Source organism: Jaculus jaculus, chromosome 9 (genome assembly GCF_020740685.1).
Source record: "Jaculus jaculus isolate mJacJac1 chromosome 9, mJacJac1.mat.Y.cur, whole genome shotgun sequence".
In the NCBI taxonomy this organism is placed as follows: domain Eukaryota; kingdom Metazoa; phylum Chordata; class Mammalia; order Rodentia; family Dipodidae; genus Jaculus; species Jaculus jaculus.
This window is the reverse complement of record NC_059110.1, coordinates 76,295,808-76,322,099: the sequence shown is the minus strand read 5'-3', so window position 1 is coordinate 76,322,099 and position 26,292 is coordinate 76,295,808. Positions and strand designations below refer to the sequence as shown.

At 43.7% G+C, this 26,292-nt stretch overlaps 3 protein-coding genes across 4 annotated transcripts in view; 2 read left to right on the top strand and 1 right to left on the bottom strand.

Moving 5' to 3' along the window:
- Window positions 1-1,031: 1,031 nt before the first annotated feature.
- On the top strand, window positions 1,032-7,974 carry LOC101600081 (complement C1q binding protein). The gene is made up of 6 exons (XM_004666894.2): window positions 1,032-1,274; window positions 1,967-2,117; window positions 5,798-5,891; window positions 7,086-7,181; window positions 7,309-7,431; window positions 7,573-7,974. Exons 1-6 carry the CDS (start codon window positions 1,043-1,045, stop codon window positions 7,720-7,722), a joined length of 846 nt encoding a protein of 281 aa, XP_004666951.1. The 5' UTR covers window positions 1,032-1,042; the 3' UTR covers window positions 7,723-7,974.
- Window positions 7,975-8,064: 90 nt separating this feature from the next.
- On the bottom strand, window positions 8,065-24,972 carry Rpain (RPA interacting protein). Its single transcript, XM_004666866.2, has 7 exons — window positions 24,651-24,972; window positions 14,088-14,258; window positions 12,862-12,922; window positions 11,695-11,806; window positions 11,477-11,540; window positions 9,226-9,366; window positions 8,065-8,312 (listed from the first exon to the last, which is right to left on the bottom strand). The coding sequence occupies exons 1-7, from the start codon at window positions 24,729-24,731 to the stop codon at window positions 8,283-8,285; spliced, it is 660 nt and encodes a 219-aa protein (XP_004666923.2). The 5' UTR covers window positions 24,732-24,972; the 3' UTR covers window positions 8,065-8,282.
- Window positions 24,863-26,292, top strand: part of Nup88 (nucleoporin 88) — a 53,763-nt gene continuing 52,333 nt past the window's right edge. Inside the window, exon 1 of one of the 2 annotated variants that reach the window (XM_045158875.1) lies at window positions 24,863-25,324. In XM_045158875.1, the coding sequence (XP_045014810.1) occupies window positions 25,022-25,324 (303 nt within the window). In that variant the 5' untranslated portion in view covers window positions 24,863-25,021. The remainder of the gene's footprint in view (window positions 25,325-26,292) is intronic. The other variant, XM_045158874.1, reaches the window with a different exon arrangement.

The following is a 26,292-nucleotide window of genomic DNA, read 5'->3' as shown; positions in this document are numbered from 1 at the left end:
AACTGATGTGTAAGCCATGGCTTCTTGCCCTAAGGGAAATGCACAGTTGGAGGATATCAGTTGCCAAAAAGAATAACTGATCCTGCCCTACAGGATCTCTGGTGGAGAGGCAAGCTTGCCAGGTAAACCAGCAGTGCTAAAGGGAGAATGCACACCACCAGGTACACACAGGCCTGAACAAGGAAAGTAAAAAGCCTTCAGGAGACAGAGGTAGTAGGATCACCATGAGTTCGAGGCCGCCCTGAGACTATATAGTCTTATACATAGTGAATTCCGAGTCAGCCTGGACTAGAGTGAAACCCTATCTCGCAAAACAAAATACAATAAAAACCTTCAGGGCCGGGCATAGTGGTGCAAGCCAGTGGTAGTAGGCTGGAGAGATGGCTCAGAAGTTAAGTACACTTCCTATGCAAGCACAAGAGCCTGAGGGTGGCTGAAATTGTTCGAGTCTGCAAATCCCACATAAACAGCTGGGTGTGATACAAACACCCGTACATCCTGACCCACAAAGGAGAAAACGGAATAGCCCATGCTCACAAAAGCAGCAAGCTCTGGTATCAATATAAGACTTCTCGCGGGTGTGGTGGCGCACGCCTGAAATCCCAGCACTTGGGAGGCATAGGTAGGAGGATCACTTTGAGTTCAAGACCACCCTGAGACTACATAATGAATTCCAGGTCAGCCTGGGCTAGACAGAGACCCTGTCTCTGGAGCCCCAGGCAGGGTCCCTCCAAGGGACGTGACCTTGGAGTCTGATCTGGAGGAAGTTGAAGGGAGTCTTGAGTGCGTTTCACAAAACTAATCGGTGGCCCAGCTAGAGAACCTCACGGGGAAAGCGGGGAAAAGAGCAGCTACAATTCGAGGCCTTCCTCCCCGGGACCGCCCTGGCGGTTCCCAGCAGAGGGCGCCATGCCCGGTGCCTGCGGCGCGCCGGCGTCGGAAGCGCTGCTCTGAGGAGGGCGGGGCTTCCGGCGGCGCGCGAGGTCGCAGGGCTCCTCGGCCTGGGTCGTCTTTCCGTCGGCACGTGTCCGCCGCGTCCGGGATGCTGCCTCTGCTGCGCTGCGTGCCCCGAGCCCTGGGCGCCGCTGTCACCGGCCTCAGGGCCGCGGCACCCGTGTCCGCGCAGCCGCTGCGGCAGCTGCTGCAGCCCAGGCTCCGGCCGTGCCTGCGACCCTTCGGGCTGCTGTGCGTGCGCGCGGGGTCGGCGCGGCGGTCCGGCCTCCTGCAGCCTCCCGCGCCTTGTGCCTGCGGCTGCGGCGCGCTGCACACCGACGGTGAGGTTCGCGCGCGCTCGCGCCGCCCGGGTGCGGGGCCGACGGGGAGCCCTGATCGCAAGGGGGACAGTCAGGACCGGATCGCTTTGCCATTGATTGATGACCCCCCCTCCCCGCGTGATCACGTTCCTTCTCTGTCCGCCGTAGGTTTTCTTAAGAGGCAGGGTTCCTTACTCTATGGAACGTAGCTCTGGGCTGGAGTGATGGCTTAGCGGTTAAAGGTGCTTGCCGGCAAAGCCAAAAGATCTACGTTCGATACCCCAGGACCCACGTGAGGGAGCTGCACAACGTGACACATGTGCCCGGAGTTCGTTTGCAGTGCCCACTCTCGCTCTCCCTCTTTCTCTCTGCTTGAAAATACTTTAGAAAAAGAAAGAAAGAAAAGAATGTAGCTCTGAGAAGGCCCAGAGTCGTAATTTGAAATCATGGCTCTGTTGGCAAGTGGAAAAGAGTAGAGTATTCTTTTGCTTTATAAGGAAAGGTGATAAATTCACTACGAGAGTTAACTTTTCCAGAATCGAGCTTAGCCTCTAACTACTAAATAGATCATGGCTTTTTTACAGAGGAAACTGGAGCTTTAAGGCATGAGTCGGACTAAGGCTCCAGAGCAACCACAGTAGCAGAAATTAGTCCAATTCCATGTTAGACCGACTGGCGCCTCTCTTTCTGAGGTACTTGGATTTTCTTTTTAGGAGACAAAGCTTTTGTTGAATTTCTGACTGATGAAATTAAGGAAGAAAAGAAAATTCAGAAGCATAAAGCTCTTCCAAAGATGTCTGGAGGTTGGGAGCTGGAAGTGAATGGGACAGAAGCTAAATTAGTGCGGAAAGTTGCTGGTGAAAAGTAAGTACTTGTCTAGGGAACTGAAGGGAGGGCTCCAGGAGACCCATGACCCTGCAGGATCTTTCCTGGGTCATCCTCAAATACTTTGTTTCTTTGCAAAGAGAGAACCCTAAGTTCTAGGTAGCGACATTTACTGAGTACAAATTTACTGTGCCTTGGTTGCTAAGGAGACAAGTAGTGGCTTAAATATGTAGAGGAGTCTTAGAATGGTAAAGATAGTCATTTGGCTTTTGATGAGGAATGCTATCCCTGACTAAATTCAGATACAAGAATTTAATAAATTTCAAAGTGCTGACGAAATCAATTTGATTTCTGGTTTAGTTCTGATAAAACAGGCCCCTTTGGAGTAATACAGGTGAGACTGAAATATAAGTAACAGAATGAAGTTACATTGTATTTATAAGGCCATCAGAAAGCTGGAGAGACATGAACCAAATCCTGTTACCCACTGCCTGCCTCGAACTTTTCTTTACCTCCCTCCCCGATCCTAGGCAGGGACTTGCTCTAGCCCAAGCTGACCTGGAACTCACTCTGTAGCCCCAGGCTGGCCTTGAACTCACATCCATCCTCCTACATCTATCTCATGAGTGCTGGGATTAAAGGCATGGGCAATCTCGCCCAGCATCTTCATAGTGTCTTTTGACATGTTTTTTGTTTGTCTCTTACCATAACAAAATACCAGAGAAAAGCTACTTTGCCAGCATGTGCAGGGTACCATGGGCATGAAATCTCAGCAGTAGGAAGCAGATATGGAAGAATAGAAAATTCAAGGCTTTCTCAGGCTGCATAGTGAAGTGAGACACTACCTCAAAGGTAAACAGTTTTTGAAACCTGGGCCTGATGATGTACACCTTTAATCCCAGCATTCAAGAGGCAGAGGTAGAAGGATCACTGAGTCCTAGGCCAGTCTGGGCTAGAGTGAGACCCTACCTCAAAAAAATAAAAAGGCAAGGCTGGAGAGATGGCTTAGTGGTTAAGGTGCCTGTGCAGCCTAAAGACTGATACCCATGTAAGCCAGATGCGCAAGGTGGGGCATGCATCTGGCATGTTTGCAATGGCTACAGACCCATTATCTCTCTCAACTAAAAAAGGAAACATTCTCCAGGCATGTTTTGTTGGATCCTCCTACCTTGGCCTCCCAAGTGCTGGGATTAAAAGTTTAAAAGTGCTTGCCTTATCATGAGAGTGGATCTTGAATACAATAAACAGTTAATGCTTTGGGATGTGTTTTTTTTTTGTTGTTGTTGTTCATTTTTAATTATTTGAGAGCAACAGACAAAGAAAGAGAATGGGCGCTCCCGGGCATCCAGCCACTGCAGTTGAACTCCAGATGCATGGGCCACCTTGTGCTAAGCCATCTCTCCAGCTACAGAGGGTGTTATTTTTAAGAAACAATTGCCTAACCAAAAGTTGCAAAGATTTGAGCCTACTGGATTGGTTTGTTTTTTTTTTTGAGAGCGACAGACACATAGAGGGAGAGAGAGAATGGGCGCGCCAGGGTTTCCAGCCTCTGCAAACGAACTCCAGACGCGTGCGCCCCCTTGTGCATCTGGCTAACGTGGGACCTGGGAAACCAAGCCTCGAACTGGGGTCCTTAGGTTTCACAGGCAAGAGCTTAACCGCTAAGCCATCTCTCCAGCCCTGTTTTTTTTTGAGGTAATGTCTCACCCTAGTTCAGGCTGACCTGGATTTCATTCTGTACTCTCAGGGTGGCCTCCCAAATGCTCTTGATTTTTTTTTTTTTTTTGAGAACGACAGAGAGAAAGAGGCAGATAGAGAAGAGGGAGGGAGAGAATTGGTGCACCAGGGCCTCTAGCCACTGCAAACAAACTCCAGAAACATGCACCCCCCCTGTGCATCTGGCTTACATGGATCCTGAGGATTCAAGCCTTGAACCTGGGCTCTTAGGCTTCACAGGCAAGCGCTTAACTGCTAAGCCATCTCTCTAGCTCTGATTTGTTTTTTTGAGGCAGGGCCTCACTCTAGCCCAAGCTGGCCTCTCACATGCTGGGATTAAGGGCCTGAGTCACCATACCTGGTGAGTTTGTGTATTTGTTTAGCTGTTCTGTTGAGGTTTATGATTCATGTGCATTATTTAGTGAGTTTTTCGTCATACATATGTCTCTTGTATATTCTGTTACTTCACCTACACCATTGGGTTAGGGTTTTTTTGAGGTATGGTTTCCCTGACCTGAAATTCATTCTATAATCCCAGGCTGGCTTTGAACTCAATGTAATTCTCCTACCTCTGCCTTCCTAGTGCTGGGATTAAAAGCAGGTGCCACCATGCCCGGGCTCTAGGGGCTTTTTGTTGTTGTTTTAGTCAGTTTAAGCCATTGTAAATAATGTTCTGATAAGTGATCCCTGCAGTTCTGTGCCCAGGGCTTTGTTTGGTCAGCATAGCTGCAGATTAGACCTGTTCTGGTTTTTTTGTTTTGTTTTGTTTTGTTTTGTTTTTGATAGTTCAGCCTGTGTCTGAGTGGCTTCTTGGCATGGTAGCTGGTTTAGCTATTTTTATTTATTTGAGAGAGATAATGGGTGCATCAGGTCCTCTAGTAACTGCACATGAGCTCCAGAAGCATGTGCTACCATGTTCATCTGGGTTATGTTGGTACCGGGTCCTTAGGCTTTGCAAACAAGTATCTTAACTCCTGAGCCATCTCTCCTGTCCCCAGCCCAGCATTTCTATTTCCAAATCTTTTGGGTTTTTTTTTTTTTTTTTTTCAAGGTAGGGTTTTACTCTTGTCCCAAGTGCTGGGATTAAAGGTCTGCGACACTACAACCGGCTTTCTCCGTCCAAATCTTTTTTTTTTTGGAATTTTATCTCCAAGTTTAGGAGTTTAATTTGTTAGGTGAGGCATTTTACAACTTCATGAAAGAGCTGGTGATACAGTTTACAGTAGATCATCTGCTTAGCATACATGCATAAGGCCCTGGTTTTGAGTTCCATGATTCCCCCGCCCCAAACAAAAAAAGAAAAGAAAGCCAGTCATGGTCATGGTGGCACATGCCTTTAATCCCAGTACGGGAGGCAGAGGTAGGAGGATCACCGCGAGTTCAAGGCCACCCTGAGACTCCATAGTGAATTCCAGGTCAGACTGGGCTACAATGAGACCCTACCTCAGAAAACCAAAAGAAAAGAAAGAAAGAAAGAAAGAAAATGTTGCTAGTTGTGTTTCTGTCCTGTTTTGTGATTATATAGAGTGAACCTTCCAGCCTGAGAAAGACAGGATTAGAAGGGAAGGTGTAAATTGGGCATGGTGGCGCATACCTTTAATCCAGAGGTAGGAGGACCACCTTGAGTTAAGGCCACCCTGAGATTATATAGTGAATTCCAGGTCAGCCTGAGCTAGAGTGAGACCCTACCTCAAAACACGCACAAATACACACAAAAAATGAATCTTCCTCAGCATGTTCCTTGTCAGGCCTTTTGCTTGGGCGGATTCTTCTCAGCTGCTCACCTCCTCCCACCCCCAGGAGTTCCCTAGAACCTTGCAGTGCTGGGCCTGTGGCCATATTCCCAGAGCATATTTAACTTCAACAGTTGATACACAGTAGGCTCACTTCAAGCTTGAAGCTCTACTGATAATGGAAGTACACAGCCAGCTAGATAGATAGTGTTTCAGTGTACCTTTAGTTAAAATATGCCATAACTCTTCGGTTTTCTCTTGTCTTTTTAGGATCACAGTCACTTTCAACATTAACAACAGCATCCCACCAACATTTGATGGCGAGGAGGGGCCTTCACAAGGGCAGAAGACTGAAGAGCAGGAGGTAAGCTCATGACAGGTTAGGCAGCCATTTGTGAAGATTAAGAGGGAAAAGGCAGAAGGGAGGGGAGTAGAACTCCTCTTTAGTTCTTTTTAAAATTCTTCTAATGCTAGGAGGCAGCAAAGACCAGCCACCTGGGAACTTGATGAGCTGCACAATCAATCAGTAGTTTGGATCTTTAGCCCCAGAGTACTTTGCCACCTACATGCTTAAGTTCTCTTGCTGAGCTTGTCTTAATGAAAAGGGACTGCAACATTTCATCCTGTTCTGTGGTAGGGGATGTTTAATATTGTATCTTACTATCATTTGAAATGATTGTAGCCTGAGAAACATTCCTAATCTGTCACAAGTAGACAGCAAACAGCAGCCATTTTACCAAGATGGGAACACCGGAGACATGGGTGGCTAGATGACTTTTCATTTGCAATTATTGGCCCTTCTTGGCTGGATCAAGATGGCACCTTTAAGCATTTTAGGAAGTGGTGTGGCTGGCCTGGAAAACCAACCAACATGAGGGCCATAGGGTTCCCAGGCCCTCTGGCTAAGCAGGCATCAGTACTGTCCTATGACCTGGTGTGGAGAGCAGTCTTTGGGTGCTTCTGTCTTGGTTACCCTGGACTGACATCTGTTTGACCTTGGCCTCAGTCTATCCTTAGGATGGCTACAATGGGGAGGAGGTCTTAAAGCTTTAGGCTACCACTGCAGCATAAGGAAGCAGTAAGTACCCGGCCCAGAAAGGTTAAGGGACAGGTATAGATCTCAGTTAACCGTGGCTAGACTTAAGAATTCTTCATTCTAAACTTAGTGTGTGTGTTTTTTTGTTTGTTTGTTTTTCAAGTTAGGGTCTCACTCTAGCCCAGGCTAACCTGGAATTCACTATGGAGTCTCAGGGTGTCCTCGAACTCACAGCGATCCTCCTACTTCTGCCTCCCAAGCACTAGGATTAAAGGCATACATCACCACACCCAGCTTTCAGTGTGTTCTTTTTAAAGATAGGATGATACTAAGTGAGGTAACCCAGGCCCAGAAAGATAGGATAACACAAGTCACAGTGTAAAGATGCTAAGCTTCTTATTTGGAACACTGCATAAGACTATATAAATAATATTCTAATGGTGGCCATCAGACATTCTGAACTACTCAAGGCCATTGGTCCTTTCAACACTGGCATTTGCTAACTTGTTCTTGTTTCCCCAGCCGGAACTGACGTCAACTCCTAATTTTGTGGTTGAAGTTATAAAGAACGATGGGGGAAAGGCCCTTGTACTGGACTGTCACTATCCGGAGGATGAGGTTTGTAGGGTGGGGTACCTCCTGGGACTTTTATGGTCTATGTTAGTAGATGCTTTAAGACTTTCTAGACCATGGCAGAGGAGACTTACTCTAGAAAGCTTCACGTACCCTACCTTCTGGATCTTAGATTGGACAAGAAGAAGAGGCCGAGAGTGACATTTTCTCTATCAAGGAAGTTAGCTTTCAGGCCGCTGGTGACTCAGAATGGAAGGATACTAATTACACACTCAATACTGATTCTCTGGACTGGGTGAGTGCTGGATAGGATGGAGAGGGGTGGTGTAGCTGGGGCTTTACAGGAAGGACAAGTTCAAGGAGAGGAAAAAGCATTTTGATTAGTAAGCATCATATATAGCTGGTTGTCTTTTGAAACAGTAAATGTTCTTCCTAGGCTCTGTATGACCACCTAATGGATTTCCTTGCGGACCGAGGGATAGACAACACATTTGCAGATGAGTTGGTAGAGCTCAGCACAGCCCTGGAGCACCAGGAATACATCACCTTTCTGGAGGACCTCAAAAGTTTTGTCAAGAGCCAGTAGGACTGTCAGAGGCACTGAAGACCTTACTTTTATGGCAAGCTTGAGCCAGTGAACAAAACCTACCCTGATACCAGTATGTGCTTTGAAATGGTTGTCATCCTATTATCATGGAAAAAAATATATACAACTGGTTTAAATTATTACTCCTATGCTGTCATTACTATTCATTTAGAACTTTTTCCTGTACAAATCTGTTATTTCTAGATTTTTATATAACATGATGGATAATAAAATTAGCTTCATCTCCTCCAAGATAGTTTGACTTTTTTTTAATTTCCCATTACCCTGCATCAAAACACCAACAGCAGAAATGTTTGACAAGTTTTAATACAAAATAAATTATAAATAAAAGACTTGAGCTGGCCATCAGGAGGCAGAGGGAGGATTGCCAAGAGTTTGAGGCCACCCTGAGACTATAGTAAATTCCAGGTTAGCCTGGGCTACAGTAAGACCCTACTTTGAAAAACAAAAAGAGGGGGAGCTTGTATATACAAGGCCTCTACCCAAAAGTAATGAGTTGTTGCCATCTTAGTAGAGTGATGTGAGTCCAGTCTGACTTTTTAGAGGATCGTGACCCAAGTATCACAAGCCTAGATTAAAAAGAATAAGAGCATGAATGTAGTTACAAAATGTTAGGTCAACATATGGCTAAAAGTTTTGATAATGACATTTACACTACAAGCAGAATTCTAAACGTCAGATGGTGTCACTTGAATTTAGATAACATTTATCAAGGAATCTCTGTGTTGCAAACAACCACCTCTAAAGCCATCCACAGCAATGCAAGTGACCAGGGCTGGAGAGATGGCTCAATGGTTAGAAGAATTTGTTCACAAAGCCTTGATGGCCTGGGTTCAATTTCCTAGAACCTACGTAAAGCCAGATGCATAAAGAGGTGCTTCTGGAGTGGTTTCCAGGAGCAAGAGTCCCCGTGGCACCCCTTCTCTTTCCTCTCAATGCTCAATGCAAATAAATAATAAAATATTTTAAAGAAAATTAGGGACCAGGAAGACCAACACTTGACAGGTTGGACCTTTTCTGACACACAAGTAAGACTTTTTCAACTTAAGATTTTAACTAGCAAAGGGGAAATTAATTGAGACCCACTCCATGTATCTTCCCTTGATCTGTAATACGCTGGCAAGTATGAGCATGAAACTGATTCCTTGATAGCTCCACTACAAGGCTAAGGAATCCTGTGGCTCTCTGCCTCCCGAGTGCTGGGACTAAAGGCATGTGCCACTGCATATGGCTCATTTGATTTTGAGAATAAGGTCAATGTAGCCAATTCTCGCCTTGAACCCTTTCTTCAGCCGCTATAGTACTAGGATTACAGACATGTACCACTACATACCTAGCCAACTTACACTTTTCTATGAAGTAAATTGCTCAGAAAATACATTAAGCCTCTGCCTGCTTTTAAGACATTATTCCTACAAAGGTGGGAACAAAACCAACTGCTGATACATGCTTCATATTGCCTAGGTACCACAGGAGGCTTACCGGACAGCTCATGAGAAGACTGGGCTTGTCTTCTACTCCATCAGTGACTGAAAATTCAGGGGTGTGGGAGCAGTGTACACTGTGCTCATTGACATTCTCCTCTAAATAGGCACGAAGCTTCGGCTCTGTCAACTCTCTATACTAAAAAAAAAGTTCAATCACAAACTAATATTTTTTTTTAAGTTTTTTTTTTTATTTATTTGAGAGTGACAGAGAGAAAGAGGCAGGCAGAGAGAATGGGCACGCCAGGGCTTCCAGCAAATGAACTCTAGACGCATGCGCCCCTTGTGCATCTGGCTAACGTGGGTCCTGGGGAATACAGCCTCAAACCGGGGTCCTTAGGCTTCACAGGCAAGCACTGAACCGCTAAGCCATCTCTCCAGCCCCACAAACTAATCTTAATTACTTCATAATCAACATGTTGAAAATCTTGAATCCTCCTGTTAATCAGTGTAATAGGCTTACTTGGAGCTTTACAAATACTGTTAGGGCTGGAAACAACTCAGTTTGTAGACTGCTGAGCATGCACAAAGTGGGGGCTTAGTCCCCAGCATCACATAATGGCATAGTGGCTCACACCTGCAATCCTAGAAGTAGAGGCAGGAGGATCAGAAGTTTAAGGTCATCCTAAACTACTAGCAAGTTTGAGATCAGTCTGGGTAACATGAAGCACTGTCTCAAAAAAGTAAAAAGAACCAGGCAATAGAGCACAGCACTTGGGAGGTAGAGGTATGAGCATAGCCATGAGTTCAAGGCCAGCCTGGAACTAGAGTGAGACCCTATCTCAAAAAAAAAAAAAAAAAAAAAAAGCTGGGTGTGGTGGCACACACCTTTAATCCCAGCACTGTGGAGGCAGAGGTAGGAGGACTGCCGTGAGTTCAGGGCCACCCTGAGACTCCATAGTGAATTCCAGGTCACCCCGGACTAGAGTGAGACCCTACCTCAAAAAACAAACAAACAAAAAAAACCTGTTACAGCTAAAGTCTCTTAATTTCCTTTTTCCATTTATCCACATTAATCCATGTTCTCTGTTGCTGTGACAAATACCAACTTGCTATCCATAGTAGAAAGTACATTCGGAGCCAGTAGGCTTTCTTCCTTCTGAGTTTGCTTCCACCAGCTACTATATCTTTTTTAAAAGCAGCAGCACTGTCTACACCTATCTATTTATATTAATTAAACTTGCTACTGTAACTGATTTAATTACATATTATGCAAAAATAATAGCATATAGGGGAATGAAAATAAAGTTTCTTTCTTTCTTTTTTTTTTTTTTTTTTGGTTTTTCGAGGTAGGGTCTCACTCTAGCTCAGGCTGACCTGGAATTACTATGGAGTCTCAGGGTGGCCTCGAACTCACAGCAATCCTCCTACCTCTGCCTCCCGAGTGCTTAAAGTTTCATTTTTATGATAAGTAGAAAGTTTACGAAACACAACAAAAAAAAGGCAATTAGCCAGGTGTGGTGGGCCATGCCTTTAATCTCAGCCCTTGGGATCCTGAGGTTGGAGCTCAAGGCCACCCTGAGACTGCAGAGTGGGTCAGCCTGGACTACAGCAAGACTCTACCTCAAATGAAAACAAGACAAAAATAAGGCTTCTGAATTAAGGAAAACAGGGAGAAAAATCCTAAAGTTACATAGCTTCTTATACATGACTTCACTATGTAGTGCAAACTGGTCTGTTTATGTAGCTGAAGCTGAGTTCAAACTTGCAATCCTGCTTCAGCCAAGATTACAGGCATGTGCCATCAAGCCCGTCAAGCCTGACCAATCTTACAGAAACAAAACTGGAAACTGAGCTTTTCAGAGTTATCCAAAACATACCATAAAGTGTTTTGTTTTTATAATTTGCTACCTTAACCAGCTAGTTTATAAACTAACAAACAAACAATATCCATGTGAGAAAAGAGATGTCCTGTACTTAATGATCAATGAAGCTTACATTCTGAATGCTGGTGTATCTTTGTATAGTTTTTTTGTTTGTTTTTTGTTTTTCGAGGTAGGGTCTTGCTTCCCAAGATGTTGGGAAGTCCTACCTGTATGCTCCTGCCTCCATGGTGTGCCCTCTGAAACCACAAGCCAAACTAAAAACTGTTGTCTCATGTTTTGAGAGTGACAAGTAACTAACAAATATTTTGAGAGAGACAAGTAACTAATACCATCAGCTTCAACCCACCACTGGAGGGTCTTCAGAAAGCACACAGATATATGTCAGAAAAGATGGCACAAAATTCTTATATGTGGAACACTTACATGCAATGGGATGTACAGGCCACACTGACATAGGACCACACCACTTGTTATTCTCAGGTTGTACCTAGAAATAGAACGTTGATCCCAGATCATGGTGGCTACGAGACCTGACTCTCCAAACCCTTTCATGCAATGTCATAGGCTGAAGGGGAATCCCACTCACCTTGTAGTAGGGCATGAGAACCAATAATACTAAAAAGGTTTTTAAAAATTCTTACTTTGTACATACAGGGCAGATGAGGGCATTTGCTTCCCACTCAGCCAGCAAGATGCTGAGACATTTTTCATCAAACTGTATGCTCTTCTCGTACTCGTTGATAATGGACGTTTCTAAAAGGCAAAAGACCTGGAGTTGCCCTGTACTTACAGCAGGTCTATTATTTTTGTTTTACAAATGAACATGAAGCTTAGCCAAGACAAGGCTATGTGGAATAAAATGCCCACTTTATAAGATGCTAAATCATGTACTCTATACACTGCTGCAGACACCTCAAGGACTGGATGCTCAGAAAAAGGAATCTGAACAATCAATAATGAATGGATGCGAGAAATGGAACTTGAGTAGAACAAGACACCTGACCATATACTGCAACAAGTAGACTATAAAACTAATTCAAAGAGACAGGTCTCTATGTTTCCCTGGCTGGCTTGAAACTACTGGGCCCAAGCATCATTCTGCATGCATTCCCTCCTGAATGAGCATCCCAAATAGCTGCTAATATAGCATATGCTACAGAGCTCAGCTTAACTTAAGAGAGGCAGGATCAATAAACATGGGAACAGGATTCACAAAGTTAAATTTGCTGCCCAACTCCACCATTTAATAATTATGTGAGCTGTATGAGAATGCTTTTTTCTATTCTATCTTTTCTAGTAGTCAAAAAGGAAGAAACTATTATGGAACAGGTTATTGGTACAAAACAGAGAACTCTAGAATCTCTTATGGCTGTGAAGACTGAAGTCAAAACAGATTTCTTGGGCTGGAAAGATGGCTAAGCAGTTAAGGCGCTTGCCTGCAAAGCCTAACAGCCCTGGTTCAATTCCCCAGTACCCATGTAAGCCATATGCACAGAACAGCACACGTGTCTGGAGTTTGTTTGTAGTGGATGAAAGCCCTGGGATGCCCATTCTCACTCTCTCTCACACTCTCTGTCTCTGTACTTACAAATAAATAAAATAAACAGACTTAGGGACACTTGACTGAAACTGAAGGTAGAAAAAAAGGAATTAAGAACTCATCCTAGTGCTCAGGATATAGCTTAGTGTTTGCCTCCTTACAAAGGCCCTGGGTTCAACCCCAGAATTGGGTCCTGATTCAAGGAAAGGCCAGCCTTAGAGTTTAGAGGAGCTAAATATAGGTAGGAAGGACTACCCCTTGGAGTTACCTTCATCAGCCAGATCCTGTTGGATTTCCTCCAGCACATCTAGGTCCAGTGGCAACCCCAACTATTAAAGAAAGCATAGAGCTGACGATCATGTAAGGCTCTGGGTTCAATTCCCCAGCAGGCAGAAGACAGGAGACACTTAAAGTCCCAAGTACTAGCTGTAACAAGTCCAGGGATGGCTTGAAGATTCCATATTTACCTGACAAAATCAGTACAGTCTTCCTGCAGAATCAGTTGACAATGGGGTAATGTGGTCACACTAAGCTATCAGCAAATGACCAAACTACCTAGCAACAGAATAACGGCACCAAATTTAGGGGACAGAATACAGGGTAGCACTTAAGTAAGTGTACTTCTAAGGTGACCACAGGGAAATACCTACTCTTTATAAAGCTCAGTTTCAGTCTCTGAGGGGGCTAGTGTGAGCACTGGTTGTCATTCGTACAGCCAAATTTTTAGCATACTGCAGGACATATGTGTGACACAGAAAGAGTCATTTTTATATAGTACATTGACGGTTTCAACGTTGTGTCATGTTTTGCTGCACTGTCCTTACAATCTTCTCTATTCTGTACATGTGGCAGCTAAAGCTCAAAGCAGCAGAGTGAGGCCGTGAGCCAGCTACAAAACCAGACTTAGCTCTCCAAATTCCTGCTCTCCAATCCAGATACTTCCCTGACACTGAAATGGTCTCCTTTCTACACTCAGCTCTAAACTCTGACTGAGATTGGAAATAGAATGTTCCTGGAGACATTTTTAGAAGAAAGGTTGCTGACACATGCCTACTGAGTCAATATTTCCAAGGGAGGAAGCAAAAATTGAAATTTCTTACTTTTGTTTCCTAAGTGACTAATGTTAAAGGATACAGCAGGCCTGATTTAGCAGAACCATCAATATAAAAAGTTTTAACATAAGCCGGGCATGGTGGCGCATGCCCTTAATCCCGGCACTTGGGAGGCAGAGGTAGGAGGAGTGCCGTGAGTTCAAGGCCACCCTGAGAATACATAATGAATTCCAAGTCAGCCCAATCTAGAGTGAAACCCTACCTTGAAAAAAAAAAAAAAGTTCTAACATGAATGGCACAAGAGCCTAGGCCAAAGGCTGTAGAATTCTGCTGGGACTGCAAAGTGGGTAGGTTTAAAGAACTTGGATAAACAGAAACAAAGAGGACACCAGGAGTCATTATACTGTGGTCCCCTCTCTGAAAACATATATTGTAGACTGACCTGAGCCAAAGCCTCTGGACAGTTCTCCACTGACTGCAAATAATTCCACTCTTCCTCCATCACTTCTTGTACTAGCAGCCTGTGTGAAGCTCTCCCTGGCATGCTGTTTCCAGTCTGGCGGTACTTGTTCAGAAGCCTGTCCCGGCTGTTTCTCATTCTCTCCAAACATCCCTTTGGGGAGGGGAGGTAATATAAAAGATGGGGAGGAAGGCTGTTAATTCCACAAATATAAAAGAAAAAACTTAGTTGGAAAACACTAAAGAGCACCATAGTGCTGAGAGGACAGAGGAGTGCTCAGCACTGAAACAATCACACCTTTCAAGGCTCAAGGTATATTATGGAAGAGGTGGCAGAAAGAATGTAAGAGCCAAAGAAGGGTAGAACTCCTTACAATGCACTCTTCCAGACACAAAATGGCCTGGATATCCATGAACACACAGTACCTGACATTACCTATACAAGACGATCATAATGGGAGGAAAGATGGTAACATCAAAAAAAAAAAAAAAATGAGGACTTCTGGTTAACATGGCAGCATAGGAACCACGCCAAAGCAACCTAGGGGAGAAAAAGAAATGCAAAATATACTCTTCTACGAAAACGTGAAGTGTATGAGAAATTACCAATGGCAGCAGAGAAGTGGGAGAGATCCAGCACATCTAGAGCCCATTCAGGCAGGCAGAAGCAGCACTAGCAGAGGCAGCACCAGGTCCATGGGGCCACAGCTGCAAGGCTTGGCTTGAGCCACAGGAAGAGCCGGGTGATGGGATTTTCCACTCACACCACAGCTCCTCAGCGCCTCACAACTTCAAGAAATGTGAAAGTGGGTAGGGGGAGGGAGGGTATTACCATGGGATATTTTTTATAATCATGGAAAATGTTAATAAAAATTGTGAAAAGAAAAAAAAAAAGAAATGTGAAAGGAGGACCACAACAAACAACAGAAGAGCAGATCACGAGGTAGAGGATCACATGGACCAGCAGGAGAACTTGAGCACCATCTAGAGCCTCCCCTCCTCCACTGCCAGCGCAAGCAACAGGGACCTGGGGAAGGGAGATCACAGCATCCAGCACTAGTGACCAGAGCAGATATCCAGCGACCCAGCCAGCCTACTTGAACCCACAGTGCAGGATCCTTCAATTTTTTTGCCTCTAAGAAACTTACCTTTCTATAAAGGGTGAACATTATCTTAGGGTAAAGGTTGGAAAATATAGTTTCAAGCAAATGGGCCTAGATAACAAGCAGGGGTTGCTATCCTAATATCTGACAAGGTAGACATCAGTCCAACATTAGTTAGGAAAGATAAAAAAGGACACTTTAGTGCCTGACACTACCTACACAAGACCATCATAAGAGGAGGAAAAGATCATGACATCAAAACAAAAAAGAGACTGATTGAGATGGGTAGGGGATACGATGGAGAATGGAATTTCAAAGGGGAAAGTGGGGGTGGGGAGGGAGGTATTACCATGGGATGTCTTTTATAATCATGGAAAATATTAATAAAAATTGAGAAAACAAACAAATAAAATTAAAATTTAAAAAAGGACACTTTATATTGATTAAAGGCACACTCCAACAGGAGAACATTACAATACTAAATATATATGCACCTAACATGGGGCTCCTAACTTCATCAAGCAAACACTATTAGAACTAAGGTCACATATAACACCAAACACAGTGGTAGTGGGTGACTTCACCACCTCACTCCCATCAACTGACAGCTCATACCAGCAAAAAAATAAACACAGTGACATCTGGATTAAATGAGGTCACAGAAGGAATGGACCTAACAGACATACACAGGACATTTCATGTAAATGCTGCAGAAAACATATTCTTTTCAGCAGCACATGGAACATTCTCAAATTTTTTATTAACATTTTCCATGATTATAAAAATAACCCATGATAATACCCTCCCTCACCCCAATTCCCCTTTGAAATTCCATTCTCCATCATATCTCCTCCCCATCTCAATCAGTCTCTCTTTTATTTTGATGTCATGATCTTTTCCTCCTCTCATGATGGCCTTGTGTAGGCAGTGTCAGGAACTGTGAGGTCATGGATATCCAGACCATTTTATGTCTGGAGGGAGCACGTTGTAAGTAGTCTTACCATTCCTTTAGCTCTTATATTCTTTTTTTTTTTTAATTAATTTATTTATTTATTTGAGAGCGACAGACACAGAGAGAAAGACAGATGGAGAGAGAGAGAATGGGTGCGCCAGGGCTTCCAGCCTCTGCAAACAAACTCCAGATGCGAGCGCCCCCTTGTGCATCTGGCTAACGTGGAACCTGGGGAACTGAGCCTTGAACCGGGGTCCTTAGGCTTCACAGGCAAGTGCTTAACCGCTAAGCCATCTCTCCAGCCCCTAGCTCTTATATTCTTTCCATCACCTCTTCTGCATTAGACCCTGAGCCTTGGAAGATGTGATCGAGATGTTACTCAGTACTCCAGTCACTTCTTCCCAGCACTATGATACCTTCTGAGTCGTCCCAAGGTCACTGCCATCTGAAAAGAGAAGATTCTCTACCCAAAGTAAGAGTAGCATTAATATAAGGGTATGAATATTAAGAGAAGTGCCTACTGGGCAGTTTGATAAGCATAGTATATATATTTAGCCAGACAGTAGCAGATGTTACACCCCTAGGGCTCATGACTACCCCTGTTTTAAGTTTTCAGTATCAGCGATGTATTCCCTCCCACGGAGTGGGCCTCCAGTCCAATTAGAGAGAAGAGACACAAAGTAAAAAAATTAGAGATGAAAAAGGCAGCATCACAACAGATACAAGAGAAATTCAAAACATCATAGGGACATAATATTAAAACAAATACTCCACAAAGTATAAAAATCTGAAAGAAGTAGATGATTTCTTTGATTTATATGACCTACATAAATTAAATAGGGAAGAGATTAATCACTTAAATAGACCTATAACAAGTATGAAGATCCAAGCAGTTATCAAAATACAACCAACTTGGGCTGGATAGAAGGCTTATCAGTTAATCACTTGCCTGTGAAGCAAGTTCGAGGCTTGATTCCCCAGGACCCACAAGAGCCAGATGCATAAGAGGGTGCAGGCGTCTGGAGTTCATTTGCAGTGGCTAGAGGCCCTGGCATGCCAATTCTCTATCTCTCTGCCTCTTTCTCTCTCTGTTTGTCACTCCCAAATAAATAAATAAAAATGAACAACAACAACAAAAAATCTAAAAAAAAAAAATAAACAACCAACTAAAAAGAGTCCAGGCCCAGATGGATTCACTGGTGAATTTTACCAGACCTTCAGGGAAGAACTAACACCACTGCTTCTTAAAATTTTCCATAAAATAGAAAAATAGGGAATCCTACTAAACTCCTTCTATGAAGCCAGTATCACCCTGATACCAAAACCAGGCAAAGATAGAACAAAAAAAGAAAATTACAGAACAATCTCCGTCATGAACATAGATGCAAAAATTCTCAACAAAATATTGGCAAACAGAATACAAGAATATATCAGAAAGATCATTCACCCTGACCAAGTAGGCTTTATCCCAGAGATGCAGGGATGGTTCAACATATGCAAATCAACAAATGTAATACATTATATAAATGACTGAAGGACAAAAATCACATGATCATCTCATTAGACACAGAAAAAGCATTTGAAAAAATCCAACATCCCTTCATGATTAAAGTCCTATAGAGAGTGGGAATAAAAGGAACATATCTCAATATAATAAAGGCTATTTATGACAAGCCTACAGCCAACATATTACTAAATGAGGAAAAACTGGAAGCTTTTCCACTAAAATCAGGAACAAGACAAGGGTGTCCACTGTCCCCACATTCATTTAATTTAGTACTGGAAGTCTCAGCCTTAGCAATAAGAGAAGAGACACACATAAAGGGATACAAATTGGAAAGGAAGAGATCAAGTTATTATTTGCAGATGACATGATTCTAGACATAAAGGACCCTAAAGACTCTACCAGCAAACTGTTAGAGCTGATAAACACCTACAGCCATGCAGCAGGATACAAATAAATACACAGAAATCAGTAGCATTCCTATATGTTAACAACAAACACACAGAGGATGAAATCAGATGATCACTCCCATTCACAACTGCATCAAAAATAAATAAATAAATAAAATACCTTGTAATAAACCTAACCAAGAAGCAAAGGATCTCTACAATGTAAACTTCTCAATGAAAACACTCAAGCAAGAAATTGCAGAAGACACTAGGAAATGCAAATGCATCCCTTATTCCTGGATCAGAAGAATCAAAATTGTGAAAATGTCAATCTTACCAAAAGCAGTCTACACATTTAATGCAATCCCCATCAAAATTCCAATGGCAGGTGTTGGGGATTTAGTTCGGTGGATGAGCACTTCCCTAGAAAGCGCAAGGCCCTGGGTTTGGTCCTCAGCACCGATTAAAAAAAAACAATCCCTGGCATTCTTCACGGAAATAGAAAAAACAATCCAAAAATTCACTGGAAGCATAAAAACCCTGAAATATCTAAAATAATTATGAGCAACATAAATAAGGCTGGAGGTATCACCATACCTGATTTAAACCTATAGTACAGAGCCATAGTTAGAAAAAACAACATGGTACTGACACAAAAACAGACATGTAGATCAACGGAACAGAATAGAGGACCCAGATGTAAGTCCAGGTAGCTATAGCCACATGATATTCAATAAAAATGCCAAAAATACTCAGTAAAGAAAAGCCTCTTCAGCAAATGGTGCTGGCAAAACTGGATATGTATCTGTAGAAGGATGAAAATAGATTCTTCTCTCTATGCACAAGAATTAAGTCCAAATGGACTAAAGACCTTAACATCAGACCTGAAACTGCTAGAGGAAAAAGTAGGGGAAACCCTTCAACATATTGGTCTTGGCAAAGACTTTCTGAATATAACCCCAATTGCTCAGGCAAGAAAATATAACACAGATTAACCGCTAAGAACTCAGGAAATTACAAAGACTTTGTATGGCAAAGGACACTTTGAATAAAGCAAAGAGGCAACCTACAGAATGGGAAAAAATCTTTGCCAGCTATACATCTGAAAGAGGATTAATATTTAGAATATACAAAGAACTCAAAAAATTAAGTAAGAAGAAATCAAACAAGCAATTTAAAAAGTGGGCTGTAGCTCGGCATGGTGGCACACACCTTTAATCCCAGCACTCGGGAGGCAGAGGTTAGAGGATCACCATGAGTTCGAGGCTACCCTAAGACTATATAGTGAATTCCAGGTCAGCCTGGACCACAGTGAGATCCTACCTCTAAAAACAAACAAACAAACAAACAAAAGGGCTATGGAACTAAATAGCAATTTCCCAAAAGAGAAGAAATACAGATGGCATCTAAGGATCTAAAAAAATGTTCTACATCCCTAGTCATCAGGGAAATGCAGATTAAAACTACGTTGAGATTCCATCTCACTCCTGTCAGATTGGCTACCATCAGGAAAACAAATGACCACAAATGCTGGCATGATATGGAAAAAGAGAAATCCTTCTACATGTTTAGTGAGAATGCAATCTGGTCCAACTATTGTGGAAATCAGTGTGGAGGTTCCTAAGACAGCTAAAAATAGATCTACCATATGACCCAGCTATACCACTCCTAGGCATATATCCTAAGGATTCATTTCATTATCTTAGAAATTCTTTCTCAATCATGTTTATTGCCACTCAATTAGCTGGGATATGGAACCAACCTAAATGTCCCTCAACTGATGAGTGGATAATGAAGATATGGCACATTTATACAATGGAGTACTACTCAGCAGTAAAGAAAACAGAAATCATGAAATCTGCAGGAAAAGGGATGGATCTGGAAAGGATTATACTAAGTGAGGTAACCCAGGCCCAGAAAGCCAAGCGTCACATGTTCTCTCTCTCTTATGTGGATTCTAGCTACAGAAGACTGGACTTCTGTGTGAGTAGGAAGAAAACTCAATAGCAAAGACCAGTAAGCTAAAAAGGAGATTGTGGTGGTTTAGTTCAGGTGTCCCTCCATAAACTTAGGTGTTCTGAATGCTAGGTTCCCAGCTGATGGAGATTTGGGAATTAATGCCTCCTGGAGGCAGTGTATTGTTGGGAGCAGGCTTATGGGTATTATAGCAAGTTTCCCCATGCCAGTGTTTGGCACACTCTTTTGTTGCTATTGTCCACCTCATGTTGGCCAGGGGGTGATGTCCACCCTCTGCTCATGCCATCATTTTCCCCTGCCATCCTGGAGCTTCCCCTCAAGCCTGTAACCCAAAATAAACCTCTGTTTCCCATAAACTACTCTTGGGTGGTTGATTTCTACCAGTAATGTGAACCTGATGGCAACAGAGATATAAAGGGAAAAGAAAAGAAGGGCATACTTAATAGTATTGTATATATGTAAGTAGAAGAATAGATTAATAGGTGTGAAAAGGCCCAAGTGAGGTCAAGGGAAGAGATTGAGTAAAGGAAAGGTGGAGGGAGGGCTAATCAAAATCTGAGAGGATATAAATAAATCATATGGAAACCTACTTTTTTGGACAATGGAACACTAAGGAGCCACAGATTGTTACTATAAAATTTATAGTGCCAGGGATGGGATACCTTCCAACGAATTATTGGCCAGGGAGGTCCCTGATGACCCCAAAACATTATAGGCCATTGGCAAGGCTCTTGGTTTCCTACCAGGAATAGATGGTAAGACCCTATTGCTGAAGACTCCACATACTTGGCCTGCAAGTCCACTGAGAAATCCTGCTTGAACTGAGCTGGTAACCTCCTCCATGTAGACAAGCTGACAAAAAGCTGGAAGAAGCCATTCTGTATGCAGTTCAATGGGAGAGAAAGAAATCACCAGTGAAGATATTCAACAGTGGGCACTACAAGCCTTAAATTTTGCCAGCCAGGCCAAATGAGCCAATGGGTGCAATCGTAGCACGTCTGTCATGCCCTCTAATTGGACTGGGTCCCGCTCCATGACAGGGAATACATCTCTGATACTGAAAACCTGAAACGGGTATTCATGAGCCCTAAGGGTGTAACGTCTGCTGCTGTCTGGTAAATGGGTATGCTATGCTCACCAAACTGCCCAGTAAGCACTTCTCTTAATGTTCTTACCTGTATGTTAATGCTACTCTCACTTTTTGTAGAGAACTTTCTCTTTTCAGATGGCAGTGTCTTTAAGATGACTCAGAAAGCACCATGCTGTTAGAAAGAGGTGACAGGAGTGCTTAGCACTGCAACATCTCTATCACACCTTCCAAGGCTCAGGGTCCATTGTGGAAGAGGTGGTGGAAAGAATGTAAGAGCCAAAGAAAGGGTAGGACTTCTTACAACATGCTGTCTGCAGATACAAAATGGTCTGGATATCCATGACCTCACAGTGCCTGATACTACCCACACAAGACCATCATAATAGAAGGAAAAGATCATGACATCAAAATAAAAGAGATGAGTGAGAGGGGGAGTGGATATGATGGAGAATGGAGTTTCAAAGGGGAAACAGGGGGGGGTGGAGGGAAGGCATTATCATGGGATATTGTTTACAATCATGGAAGTTGTTAATAAATATAAATAAATAAAAATGAGACTGATTGAGAGGGGGAAGGGATATGATGAGGTGTGAAAGGGAATGTGGGGGGGATTACCATGGTTTACTGTCTATGACTGTAGAAGTTGTCAATAAAGTAAAATAATAAAAAAAAAAAACTTCATATTCCATTTAAGTCCTTATCTGCAAATAGGTACAATTACAATGCTTTTTTTTTTTTGTTGTTTTTTGGTTTGTTTGTTTTATCAAGGTAGGGTCTCACTCTAGCCCAGGCTGACCTGGAATTCACTATGCATTCTCAGGGTGGCCTTTAACTCACAGTGATCCTCCTACCTCTGCCTCCTAAGTGCTAGCATTAAAGGCATGCACCACCATGCTCGGCTTTGTTGCCTTTTATAATTATTTTTTTTTTTATTATTTATGAGAGAGAGAAAAAAACAAAGGGCGAGAATTGGTGTACCAAGGCCTCTATCCACTGCAAATGAAGTCCAGATGCATGTATGACCTTGTACATCTGACTTGTGTGAGTACAGGGAAATCGAACTTGGGTCTTTAGGCTTTGGAGACAATTGCCTTAACAACGAAGCCATCTCTCCGGCCTTACAATGCTTTCTTCATGTATATTCATATCACCATATTTCAGATTTCATCTTTTTTTTTTTATTTTAGAAAGAACTGGCACAACAGGGCCTAAACCACTGAAACTGAACTCCAGATGCTTGCACCACTTAGTGGGCATGTGCAACCTTGCATGTGCCTTACCTTTTTGCTTCTGGCTTACATGGGATCTGGAGAATAGCACATGGGTCCTTAGGCTTTGCAGGCAAGCACCTTAACCACCTACCCATCTCTCTAGCCCAGATTTCATCTTTTGATGCAAACTTCCTTAATCCTTGAGTGCATACTATCTCAGCATATAGAGACCAATTTGAGATTATATATATATATAAAATTTTGCAAATTCTTTCTCCTGTACATATGGCTGTAATGATGGCCTTCCTGAACAAAAGTATTTCTTTCTCAACCCAGGGTAATTTTTGTCCCTTAGGAGACATATGACAATTTCTGGGGGCATTTTTGATTGTCACAACTCTGACTGTAGAACTGTTGGCATCTAGTATGTAGAGGTCAACAATGATATACAATACATAGAACAATATATATTTGCAGTACAATATATAGAACACAGCTCCATAACAAAGAATTTTCATCAAAATGGGGGCTAGTGTGATGCTCAGCAGTGAAGGTACTTGTGTGCAAAGCCTGCCAGCCTGGGGTTTGATTTCACAGCACCCACTTAAAGATGGATATAAAGCTGGATGCAAAGTGGAGCATAAGCCAGGCATGGTAGCACACGCCTTTAATCCCGGCACTTGGGAGGCAGAGGTAGGAGGATCTCCAAGAGTACTAGGTCACCTTGAGATTACATAGTAAATTCTAGGGCAGCCTGAGCTAAAGTGAGACCCTGCCTTGAAAAACAAAAGCAAACAAACAAAAAAAACTGGAGCATGCATCTGTGATACCAATGCACCTTCACGATGGGAGGCACAGCCAGGAAAATCCCAAGCACCAATGCAGCTCATCTGCAGCAGCAAGATTTTTTCATAGACAGTGTAATACCTTGTCCTCTGGTGGTCCTCTGACCTCGTTCATGGCACATGCACACAATGTTCAATTTTTTTAAATGCCAAAATCCACAGTTGAGAAACCCTGCTACAAAGGCATTAAGTTATTTTCCTAGTATATGCCCATCACTTTAGCAACTGAAGAAACAAGACAGTATTTCTTTTGTTTTAAATGCTTTTATTAATGATTTGAGGGAGAGGATGGGCACGGCTTTTGCTACTGCAAATAAACTCCATGTACACGTGCCACTCTGTGCATCTGGCTTTAACCTTGGGTTCTGAGGAACTGAGACCTTGCTGGCAGGCTTTGCAAGCAAGTGCCTTTAACCACTGAGCTATGTCCCCAGCCAAAAACATTTCTTACTAGTATTATTCTGACTTTAAAAGAGGCCAGAACTGAGGTGAAGTAACTGTAATCCCAGCCTTATGACTCCTTTCTAAGATAGAAATAACTTCTTTGGGCTGGAGAGATGGCTTAGTAGTTAAGGTGTTTGCCTATGAAGCCAAAGGACCCAGATTCAATTCCCCATGTAAGCCAGATGCACTGGAGCTCATTTATAGTGGCTGAAGGCCTTGGTGTGCCTATTCTCTCTCTCTGCCCCTTTCTGTCTCCCTCCCTTCCTCCCTCCCCCGCAAGATAAAATAAAATTTAAAACAGAAATAACTTATTTTTTTTTTTCAAGGTAAGGTGTCACTCTAGCCCAGGCTGATCTGGAACTCAGTTTGTAGCTCCAGACTGGCATCGAACCCACAGCGATCCTCCTACCTCAAACTCCGGAGTGCTGGAATTAAAAGCATGTGCCTTTGCAGAACTAACTTCCTTTTAAAATTTCTATCAATTTATTTAGTGGTACACGTTAATGGGTGTATATGTATTGGTGCGCCCAGGCCTCTTCCCCCTGAAAAGGAACGCCAACAACTTGCATTGCACCACGGCTGGCTTATGTGAATGACTTGGAAATTGAACCTGGGGCCTGCAGGCTTTGCAAGCAAACGCCTTTAACCACTGAGCCATCTTCGCTAGCCCCAGTATAGAAATAATTTTTCATCTCACATGGCATATGTATACAAAATGGTTCACTCGGTGGGCGGGTAGTCTTATCTTAAGATGCAGGGAATGCGGTCATATTTCAAATTTGAAATAAACTCGAACACAAAAACAAAACTTCCTAGGATTGGCCCACCTGGGTTAACCCACACTCAAAGGACCAAAAGACCCGGAAGCGGCGTGGCGATGGCCAGACGCCAGGAGGCTTGCATTCGAGTCCACTTTAATAGCCAAGTAGTCGCTGCTAACATCTGCTTTTGAAGCACTGAGAAGGCGAAGACACAGAGGGAGTTATTGGGACGGATTAGTGGACTGTCTGTGGCCCAAGACCCGCACTCACCTGCCTGAAAGACTCTTTCCATGGCGGAGAGCCCACAAGTTTGTACAGCAAGCGGTGAGGAGATCCTGAAGGCTCAGCCATCCCTTAGCCAGACTTCGCCTAAGCCCCGCCCCTGGGGGCGCGCACAGGACCCTGGGAGTTGTAGTTTCTGGTTGTTGCTTCCACTTTAAGTCCTAGAGAATTCGGAGAAGTGTCCTAGGAGCAAATCCATCACGAAGACAGATCTGAGCTCTTAGGCCTGGTCCTCCCCCAGAGTGCTTCCGAGGAGGTCTGCTCGATGATTGGCTACAGATAATTGGTACAGACGTCCGCGGATTGGTTGCCTTCAGCGGGCGGGCTGAGCAACTGGAGAGGGAAGCAGTTGAGCCAAGATGGCGGCTGCCGAGGGTCCTGTGGCTGATGGTGAGCTGTGGCAGACCTGGCTTCCTAACCACGTCGTCTTCTTGCGGCTCCGGGAGGGCCTGAAAAGCCAGAGTCCAAGCGAAGTTGAGAAGGCATCGCCTTCATCCTCGTCCACGCTACCGCCTCAGCCACCGCAGTTACTGACGAGAAACCTGGTGTTCGGCCTCGGAGGCGAGCTCTTCCTGTGGGACGCCCAAGACAGCTCCTTCTTGGTGGTTCGTCTTCGGGGACTCGGCGGCGGCCGGGAAGAACCGCCCCTCTCCCAGTACCAGGTACGGCCTTGCCACGTCGGAAGTGACCCTTAGCTGGCACCTCAACTCGTTTTTTTCCCATCTTGTCTGCTATTATTCTAGTGCATTGGGTGTGCTTTTGGGACTACTAAGCAGATGTCCTTTTGGGAACATCCCACTTCGCGAAGAAAAGGCCTTCCATCTCATTAATATTTTACATATTCATTTATTTGGGGGAGAGAGGCAGATAGAGAGAGAATGGGCGCGCCAGGTCCTCCAGCCACTATAAATGAGTTCCAGACGCAAGCATCACCTTGTGCATCTGACTTATCTAGGTACTGGGGAATCAAACTTGGGTCCTTAAGCTTCGCAGGTAAGCAGCTTAACCGCTAAGTTATCCCTCCAGCCCCATCTCATTTAAAAAATATATATATATTTATTACAAGCTGAGAGAAATAGAGAATGCTAGGACCACCAGCTACTGCAAACGAGTCCAGACACATGTGCCACTTTCTACATCTGACTTTACGTGGGTACTTGGGGAATCAAACCCTCTTCTTAGGGCTTTGCAGGCAAGCGCTTCAACCGGTGAGCTATCTCTCCAGCCCCTTCCCTCTTATTTTTCTTTTCCACATCCTCGCCAGCATTTATGGTTATTTGTTTTCATGATGGTGTTGTGCCAAGACCCCTGACCAGGAGCCAAGTCACCCAGGAGTCACCCAGAGAACCGCCACAGAAGCCTAGACACTCGAATGCAAAAGCAACAGGTTTCTTTATTGCAACCCTAGCCCTGGGCTCCATCCCCACAGTCCAGCACAGCGGTAGTGAGGGACAGAGCCCCTTTCTTTTGGGGGAAGGGGTTCATATAGGAATTCGAACAAAGAAATAGGGGATAAATACATGATTGGTTGATTTAAACAGTTCTGATTGGCTTGGGGTTTCAGCGGGCAAAGTTGGGGGCCAGAGCTAGGGGCACTCCAGGCAGATGAAGTCATCTCCATTGTCCTTGA

Coding starts and splice junctions, on each gene's coding strand:
- LOC101600081 (XM_004666894.2), top strand. CDS start 1,043: ATGCTGCCTCTGCTGCGCTGCGTGCCCCGAGCCCTGGGCGCCGCTGTC. Junction 7,182..7,308: donor GTCACTATCCGGAGGATGAG/GTTTGTAGGGTG, acceptor TCTGGATCTTAG/ATTGGACAAGAAGAAGAGGC. Junction 7,432..7,572: donor ATACTGATTCTCTGGACTGG/GTGAGTGCTGGA, acceptor TGTTCTTCCTAG/GCTCTGTATGACCACCTAAT.
- Rpain (XM_004666866.2), bottom strand. CDS start 24,731: ATGGCTGAGCCTTCAGGATCTCCTCACCGCTTGCTGTACAAACTTGTG. Junction 11,807..12,861: donor ACAGGATCTGGCTGATGAAG/GTAACTCCAAGG, acceptor TTTGCCTTTTAG/AAACGTCCATTATCAACGAG. Junction 8,313..9,225: donor GTCTTCTCATGAGCTGTCCG/GTAAGCCTCCTG, acceptor TTTTTAATCTAG/GCTTGTGATACTTGGGTCAC.